At 47.0% G+C, this 9,828-nt stretch overlaps 1 protein-coding gene across 1 annotated transcript in view; it reads right to left on the bottom strand.

Annotated features, from left to right (window-relative positions):
- Positions 1-5,470, bottom strand: part of Serpina9 (serpin family A member 9) — an 8,617-nt gene extending 3,147 nt beyond the window's left edge. The window contains exon 1 of the mRNA XM_055592759.1: positions 4,840-5,470. Coding sequence (XP_055448734.1) covers positions 4,840-5,470 — 631 coding nt within the window. The remainder of the gene's footprint in view (positions 1-4,839) is intronic.
- Between the last annotated feature and the right edge of the window lie 4,358 nt (positions 5,471-9,828).

The raw sequence follows: 9,828 nt of genomic DNA, 5'->3' as shown, positions 1-9,828 counted from the left end.
ACACACACACACACACACACACACACACACACACACACACACACACAAATATAACACACATATACCACACACACATATATAACAATACACTCCACACACATACATACCATACACACACACACACTACACATCACACACACATATAAATCACACATACACCACACACACACCATACCACACACGCACACACCCATACTATACAAATACCCTATACACATCACACCACACCATACACTCTCTCCACACACACACACACAGAAATTCACACACACAAATCCACACACAAATATACTCCATATACGGCACCCCCCACATAACACACATGTGCTTGCTTATACACAAATACACCATACACCTTTGCTCACACACACACTGTCACATACACACAACATACACTATGAACGTACCTCAAAACATCAACAGCCACAGACTCATTCATCCCCAAAGAATTGCCTTAATCTGACCTGCCTCCTGAAATACCAAAAGAATGACTTATAAAAGCCGTCAGTATCTAATCTGACTTGGAGTTCGGCCAAGGCAAATATCATTTCCCCGGAGACATTTGCCAAGACAGTGGCAGGCGGAACTCTGAAACACCTCAGGCAGCACTTAACAGTTGAGACGCCGCTAACCACAAAGCTTAAGAGGACTAACTGAGAGGAGAGGAAGAAGGTCCTGTCAGCAAAACTGATAAAGTAAATCCTTCTACATAGCCACCCTTCCCTAGACATGGTCCCAGTTAGCTGTGGTGATGCAAGGAGAGGTCATTCAAGACAAGCGGCCCAATCTTGATGCCAATGGCCAACTCTGTGACACCCTTACCTGCACTAGTCTCTTCCTTTAGTCTCCAGCTCAGCAGTGGCTAGAAGTATTGTAGACTCCATTAGCGCAACCAGTGGGAGAGGAACAGAACTGGGGGAGGGGATGCTTTCAACGTCTCATTCTCCCCAAAACTGTCATGGTGTGACCTGCATGGGCTCCCCAAAAACCCCCCTCACACAACTGATTGAGGCATCCTTGGTGCCTAATGCCTTTTCCCTGGGGGTGTGGGAGTGTATTCAAATGCAGTTACAGACAAGTGTCCTCACTTCTTGTCTGTCTGAAGGGTGGATAAGAGATAAGACAACAGAGATATAAACAAATAGATGTCTAAAGAATCAAGTGTGTACAGGAGGTTTGGAAACTTCCAGCATATCTCAGACACACAGAGGCCCCAGAGATGAGTAAAGCTATAAGCAGCTTGGGAAATATCTGGGCGTTTCAGACTTCTTTCTGCCAGCTGGCCTTGGGGTGTGCAAACAGAAAATGAAGGGTGAGTCAAAATTAGAGACTGCTTTGCCTTATAGTCAAAATTATAGACAACTTAGCCATAGAGATGGCAAGTTACAATATGCCTCCAGTGGTCCTCTGCAAACACTGGGAGATCTTCCAGCCAAAAAGACATCTGTGACTTTAAAGAATTCATTCAGAAGAAGCAGGAAACAATTACCACAATGAACAAAAAGGACAAACCCTCTAGATGGGGGGAATTAATTTACATTATTTACAATGTTGGGCTGAAAACATACAAATGGGCTAGAGAGATGGCTCTGAGGTTAAGAGCACTCACTCCTCCTTCGGAGGACCCAGTTCAGCTCCCAAATTATATCCGCCTGTAGCGCAAGTTCCAGGGGATCAGATGTCCTCTACTGGACTCTGTAGAAAACTGCACTGTGTATAAATACTGATCACAAGATACATATGCGCATACACATAACTAAAAATAAATAATAAACTATTTTAAAGAAAGCAAACAAAAAATGGAGCATGAAAGAAACAAGAAAGTATACCCCGATCTTTAAGGGTTGGGGAGCGATTAATGAAAGTGTCCCTACAGAAAAACAGATATGGCCCCAAAGCAGGTGTTCTCAACATGCTCCGAGAGCTAAAGGAAACTATATTCAAGTAGGCATCTACCTGCAACTAGAGAAATGATTCCAGGTCATCATGTATAGTCTAGAGTTGGAAAATCACAGAAATGAAGATGCCACTAGAGAGACTTGACAGCAGATTAGAGCTTGTGGAAGACAGTAACCACTGAGCTAGAAAACGTGGTGGTTAAGTCTGTAATATGAGGAACACTAAGAAAGAAGATGGAGGAAAATGAACAACACACCAAACACCTATGATACACCATCAAGCACAGCAATCCACACACCATGGGACTCCCAAAAGGAGGCGAGAGGAAGAAAAAAAGAGATGGTGGTTATGGAAAGAAGTAACATTCCGATGCTCCCAACACTTGGTTTATAAAAACCTTCTGACACACTTAGCAAGTTCCATACTTAGACATACCATAATCAGTCAAAAGGCAAAGAAGACACTTCGTAAGAAATGTCACATTTCAGGTGGCCTCAGATGATTTTCTTACCAGAAAATATAAGGATTGAACAGTGGTTGGATGAAACAAAAACAAATGAGATTTTACCAGTGCTACTGGAACCTCTCAGATTGGAATGAGATAGTAACATGGATTCATACAAGCAAATAATAGACCTCCATGAAGGAAATTATGCTGTTAAACATGAGAAACAATGTTAGTATTTTGGAGGTGGATATGGTGGTACACACTTATAATTCCAGCACTTGGGGGCAGAGGCAGGAGGATTGCTGCAAGTTCAAGGCCAGTTTGATCAAGAATGCAAATTCTTGATTGTAGAGTGAGACCCTCTGTCTAAACAAAGAAGAATCTAAAGCAGGAGAGCATGAGGTTTTTCTGTTATGTTGTCTTCTGGGAAAAGGCATCCTGTAAAGTGATTATGAGGCTAGAGAGACGGCTCAGCTGTTACGAACACTGATTACTCCTGCAGAGGACCCAAGTTCCATCCCAGCACCTACGTGACAGCTCACAACTGAATACAACTCCAATTCTGGGGGATCTGACACCCACTTCTGGCTTCTACAGGCATGGCACACATGTGGCCTACATACATAAAGACAAAACGCTCACACACATAAATAACTTGATCATAACATAATTAAAACAAAACAAATTGAACATAACAAATCTCTATTGGTGGGCATACATGTATAGAAATAGATGACCACGACATCAAAGTGACATGAGTAAATGTAACTACTGAGAAAAGTGTTTATAACTGTTGGAATAATGATTGATATTGACACAAACTACATTTACAATTACACGTTAATTGTACTCCCCATGATGAGGAAAGTACCTAGAGTGATGATGAAAGAAAAAGGACTTAAAAACTAGGAAACTGTCAAAGCTGATGCTCATTTTAGCTTTAGAATAGTGTCCTTTTAATTCACTGACCTTGTGAATGGTAAAGGACGAGAGCGGTGGCTCTCAACCTTCCTAACGCTGGGAACTTTAACACAGTTCCTCATGTTGTTGTGAGCTCCAACTGTAAGATTATTTTGCTGCCACTTCATTAATTTTGCTACCATTACAAATTGTAATGTAAATATCTGGTATGCAGGATGTTAAATATGCAAACCCAGCAAAAAGATCATTTGACCCCAATGGGGTCATGATCCAGAGTTGAGAACCACTGCTCTAGACAGGGGTGTGTGACAGCCACCAGCTTGTCTATACTTCCAACCCAGCACAGCTTTGGTGAAGATGCCAGCGACCAAAGGCACTGACTTGAAAACTTTGAAATGGTCTTATGCTATGTGCATGACCTTTCATTCTAAATAAACCCATTTTTCTGTGTTTTCCTGTGTTTGGAGGATGTGTGAGTGAAGGGCTAGATCAATGGGTGGATTGGATTGGTTAAAAGAGAAAAGGATGCATGGATGAACTGGTGGTTGGGTAAATAGGGGGATGGAGGGAGGAAAGAAAGCACAATGGAAAGGCAGGAGAAGAGGGAGCGGACCACGGCCCAGTGGCACACACGGTTCTGAAGACTTGTCTTTAGGCTTGGTCCTGTGAGGCTGTGTGTCCTTAGCGAGGCTGTGTGTGCTTAGTGAATGGCCAGCCAAGCGGTATAGACTGGTACAGAGTGGGCACTTACTCCTTGGCAGATCTTTTAAAGTTGGGACTGTGGAACAAGAGAGGGGCAGAGGTAGAAGCCACGCTCAGAGTCGTGTAGTTTCAAAGCTGATGCTCACTGGGCTCCAGAGCGGTGCCACTCATTACAGTGTCCTTGTGTACAGTAAAGCTCTAGACAGATGTGAGGGACAAATGAACCTGGGCACACTTTCCAAACCTTTGAAACGGTTCTCACCATTGGGATGGCTTTTTAAACTGACCAGTCAGGGACCCTTGTGTCACTGCTATGAAGTTTGCAAGCTCTTTTCTCCTGAAGAGTCCCCGAGGACATTTCAGGAGGCTACCTGGCTGAGTGCAGCGTCAACCAGCCCTCTAGGATAGGCCCTTGCTTCATGCTAACACAGAGATGAACAAGGTCCCGTGTTAACTAGTGAATGGCAGCTGGAGAGAAGGAGCAGAAGACAATTAAGGGTATGCACGTAGCTACTTGCAAAGCTGAGGAGAACTCAGGCACACCCTGCTGTCTAGGGCTTGTTTTACACACCTGTTTCCTTGGCTACACAACACCAAAAAAAAAAAAAATGTAAATCAGGGGTGGGTTGGGGTTGAGCAAATCCCTGGGTTCAGTCCCCACTGCATCAACGGGGTGTGGGGAACACACCTATAATCCCAGCTCTAAGGAGGTGGAGGCAGGAGAATCAAAAGTTCAAGGTCATCCTCAGCTATATAGCATGATGGAGACCCTCTTGGAACACATAAGACCCTGACTCCTCAAGAAACAAACCAACACCCAAGTAAATAAAGAAGGAAGGAGAGGGAGGAAAAGAGAAAGGCATCCTCACCTTTAAAGAAGATGTGGTTCACCAGGACCATGGCTGTCTGAGAGTCAAGCTCTTGGATGACATCTACCACCTTCCCTCTGGTCTCCTTCTCCACATAACTGTTGATCCTGGCCTGAGCAGTGACAGTGTTTGAGAAGTCTTCAGAAAAGACTTTTGTTCCATAAAGCCTCTTGGCCCTGTCCAGAAAAGTGGCCTGTAGCTGCAGCTCCTTCCTGATGAAGAGGACACTGCCCATCCTCAAGTCCCGGTCTTTGTGGCACACATTCAGCGAGCGGACCAGTTGCTCAAAGCCCAGGTGGATGGTGGACTCCGGCACGTGTGAGAGGTTGAAGCCAAGGCTCCGGAGGATTTGCATCTTGGTGGCTGAGCGGGCTCCCAGGGACAGCATGGCTAGGGAAGTTGAGATACTCACAGGAGAAAAAAGGACATTCTGACCTGGGCTTTCCTGAGCCAGCCTCTGGTACAGAAAGAAGGCGAACTTGGTGTTGCTGGGAGACACCTGGGAGGCTGGGTTGCCCTTCATGCCGGGAGGCTGGGGAGACTCTCTGTTGCGGGGATTGGATGCCCACATGCAGAAGATTGGGGCACAGAAGCCAGCCAACAGGAGAACTCGGTAAAAGCAAGAGCCCATTTGGAAGCAAGGACGTCTGTAAAATAGAAGGGACCCACTGTGAGGGGGCAAGCTGAGGGTCCAGGTGGGGACCTCCCACTCTTCCATGGAGTCTCTTGTGAGCCTCACAGAAAGCTTGCCAAGTCACTGCTGTGTGTGTTCTGATCCTGCAGTGAGCAAGAGGGCCTCATGAGGGCATGGTTGTGTAACTTGGCACAGTCACAGGCAAGGTTATATGCTAACTGGGATGCCACTCAGGGTTCCAGCCCAACCTCCAGGCCTTTTGCTGTTTCTTATTCCTCCATCTATGCCTTAAACCATAGGGAAAGTGAAAGCATGTTGCCTTCCAAACACGAGGACCAAAATCCCGATTCTTAAAGTCAGAAGTGACTTCCAGCCCTTCAAAGCTGCCTCGTTTACCTAGCATGTGCTAAGCCTTGGGGTTCCATCTCACACAGAAACTGGGGATGGTGTCAAATGCCTGGAATCCAGGCACTACTGGGGGTAGAAGGAGAACAATCTGAAATTCAAGGTTATCCCCTGCTACATAGGAGCTCAAGTACAGCCTAGGCTACATGAGACACTGCCACACACACACACACACACACACACACACACACACACACACACACACAAAAGACAGTTTGTAGTTCCAGTATTTGGGATGTAGAAGCAGAAGCAGGTGGATCTCTGTGAGGCTGAGGCCAGCTTGGTCTACACAGCAAGATTCAGGCCAGCAAGGGCAACATAGTGAGACTCTGCCTAAAAAGGTGGCAGGCATCCATGATGGGGTATGTTGCCTGTAACACCATCCCTAGGGCAAGGAGTACAGAGAAGGCAGGAAGATTGCCATGGCCTCCTGGCCAGTCTGAGCTACGTAGCCAGATTCTGTCTCAAAGTAAGGAAGGGGGAGAAAGCAAAGAGAGGGGAAAGGAAGGGGTGGAAGAAAAGGAGAAACGCAGAACAGACAGCTGTTCTTGGATGTGTGAGCTCCCTGGTGCTTTTGAGCAGCTAGTGCCAGCTGGGACTGCCCCTCCCCTCAAACCTCAACTTAGAATGACCTTGGAGATGAGGAGTGGGAAATCAGAGTGTTAAATTGAATTAAGTTTGGCCTAAATGTTTTTCCGTACAGGATGAACTGTAACTAGTTGTATAAACATACTGGAACCTATCGGTGTAACAAGCAGGGGTGCTAGCCAATCACACATGGCCGACTGTTCAAAACAGTCAGAAAAGGTGGTCACAACTCCATTAGGCTGTCCCCAGCTCACTTGTATTTTCCATAGGTGACCTGTTGTCCCTGTGAATTAAACCTATCTATGTGGAACTTTATTTTCTTGTTGTTCTGTTTGCTTCCTGAATCTCCCAATGTAGCCCAGCCTGGCATGACCTCATGATCTTCCTGCCTCCACTTCCCAAGTGTAGAGATTACAGGAAGGTACCACCATGACTAGTACCTGGAGAATTCTGAATGGCTTCTGATTCAAACTATGCCTGATTCTGTCAACAAAGCCAACTGAGATCTGCAAAACCAGAGCTTGGGGAGGTACTTTGGTCAGTAAAGTGTTTGCCTTGCAAACCCAAGGACCTGAGTTCAATCCCCAGAGCCCAGGTTTAAAAAGCCCACATGTTGATACGACCTTGTAGTCCCAGGTCCGGAGAGGCAGAGACCTGCAGAATCCTGGGGCTTGCTGGGCAGCCTACCCTACTTGACAGACTCTCCACCAGCAACACGCCCTGTCCCAAAAACAGGGTGAAAGGAACCACCGTGAGGTGACACCCAAGATTGTCCTCTGACCTTCACTTGCATGGCTACACACACAGGAGCACACACACACACACACACACACAAAAGATACACAAAACTAGATCTGTTGTCAACTTCTCAAGACTATGTGACTCAGCAGGAGTAGGAAACCCCAGTAGAGCAGGGCTAGGTCTGCATCAGCTCTGACAAACCTCAGTCCTCAGTCTTGTTTTCATAAACAGAAGTCAACCTCAATTGGTTGACCAATTGAGAGTAGCACAATAGGTTCTCAATAAATGACTTTCATTTGCTACCACTTTAACTGAGTTTGACAATTTGATTTAGGACAATGTTGTACAGTGATCATTCTAGGCTTCCCAACCCTGTCCACTTCCCAAATCGCCCCTATGCCATCTGTAAGGTTTCTGCTTTAACACGCTTTTAGAGCGGTGTTCTGGCCCTGTGGCTTGTCTTTGAGATTCAGTGAAGGATGAAGACAATGGACTAAAAGGCAGTGTGGGACCTGGGCCACATCAAAGGGGGAAAGAGGAGGCATATGCTCTGGCAAGTCCTGAGCTTTGAAGTCTTTTCTAGTCCTTATTTTCTAGCCTCTTCTTTAAGCTCTAGAAGCCTTCCCTCCATCCCCTTTCTAACAAGCCCCTTACCCTCTGTTGGACTTTGCTCTCTGCTCACTTACAGTGTGAAGAGCTGCCACTTATTCTTGTCATGGGGACGTCCTTAAATTTCACCTCTGGGTGAGGACGAAAGACCTCGCTCACAAAACAAGATTTAGCTGACAACTGAAACAGTTACTTCATCAATGTGGAGAAGGGAAAAGAAAAGAGGCCCTTGCCCCAGACTCACAAAACTACCCACATAGCTATATACCTGGCCTTGTGGGATGACTGAACAATTCCCACAGCATGTGATGTGAGTAAATTTAGAGGGGTCTGCGTGGAGAATCCTTTTACAAACTTCTAATTCAGCTTTGTAGCCCTGCGTGTGCCTGTCCGGAAGCAGGGCTATCTCTGTAAGGATACTCACAGCCCTCACTTCTTGGCTTTTCATCAGTCTGCTCTATGCTGACCCTAAGATGACCATGCAGAGCTCTGCCTCTCCCTTCTCCAAGAGACCACACTGTGGGGTGCCAGGCAAGCTGCAAACTGAACTCTGCCACCCCCTCCATTCTCTTCTCTCCTTGTCTCCTGCATTGTCCTGAAGGCCCTGACACACACATACACACCCTCTCTCTGACTGTGTCCTTCAATGTTCCCTGGAATCTCCACCATTCCAGCCTTCACACCTTCTCTGGAGTATAGGCAAACACCCTCCAAGGGCTGACCTCACTCCCTACCTTCAACCTCAAAGATGCTCAGTGCTGTGTCTGTCATCTGTTTGCCCGTGCTTGACAGTAATAGCCATCTACTGTGAGATACCTCTCACCAGTCTCCCTACCCCCTTGCCCAGCAGTACTGGTTCACCTCCCCATCACTCCACTGCTCACCCCCGTCTAACACTGAGGGTAGCTCTGGTGGAAAGCGAGATGATGCCTGCAGAGCACCCAACGATGCATATGGTGCACAATGGACAGGGGCTTGAAGCAGCTTCTTGCTTTGTACTTGGAAGGAAGAAGGTACAGAATGTCCCTCTCTATTCATAACCATTAGAGAGGGGGTGAAGCTAAACAAAGAGGGTATTGCCTGTATGCACAGGGTGAGGGTGTCTCTGTCACCTGCCCTCAGGCAAGCTGCTGTACCATGTAAGAGCTCAGAGGAAGGAAGTCCCAAACAGGCCCTTCCAAAAAGCCTGAGGTTCCTCAAGACCCCGGTCATCATAGTCTCTGAAAACATCTCCAGCCAGAGCTCATTCTGCCAACTTTCAAACCAGCTTCACTCCCGCTCCAGTCTTCCAGAAGTCAGCTTTGGTACTCCAATGGCTGTCTCAACTCTTGTCACTCTCCTAGTCCTGCCAAACACTGTTGTAGCTCAGGTGAATGCACACATTCTGCCAGCGGGCTCCACCTGTTGGGGTGTCAGGGACCCTGTCTTTCCTGGGCTTGCATCCTGGCCCATCCCTCCCATTAGCCTGGCTTTTATCCCACCCACTATTGTCTCTCAGGGCTATTACCCAAATGCCTGCCACTCCTGTCACTCATCAAACTACAGACAGGACAGCTTCCTCATGCAGGGCTGGCATGTCACTCCCAATTCCTCACAGGCCCCTTGGAGCTCAGAAGAAACACCCAAGCTCCTGTCCTGTGTGCTCTTTTTCCACTGTGCCCAGTCTCACCTTGCAGGTGCCCAGCTTATTTTATCATGCTATCAGTGACCACAGTTCCCAGCTTCAAGTGTTTCCTGCTCCAGCTTGGCTACGAAGCATTTTATCCAACCTATACCCTTCCCCACCCGAGACCCAGCTTTTGTAAGGTGTCCTAGCCTGGTGGCTCTCAGCCTGCTAGAACCTATTCCTGTGCCTCCACTTTGTCCAGCATACCTGGGGAAGTTGGCTCCACTGCTTTCCTACTGAATGGAGGAAGACATCTTTCCAATAGACCTGCACCCAGACACAGGACACATGCAGCCGTTACACACACACACACACACACACACACACACACACACACACACACACA

Source organism: Psammomys obesus, unplaced genomic scaffold, assembly GCF_907164565.1.
Source record: "Psammomys obesus unplaced genomic scaffold, mPsaObe1.curated_primary_1811, whole genome shotgun sequence".
NCBI classification, from domain to species: domain Eukaryota; kingdom Metazoa; phylum Chordata; class Mammalia; order Rodentia; family Muridae; genus Psammomys; species Psammomys obesus.
The sequence above is the reverse complement of the archived record's forward strand: the minus strand, read 5'-3'. Positions and strand labels throughout refer to the sequence as shown.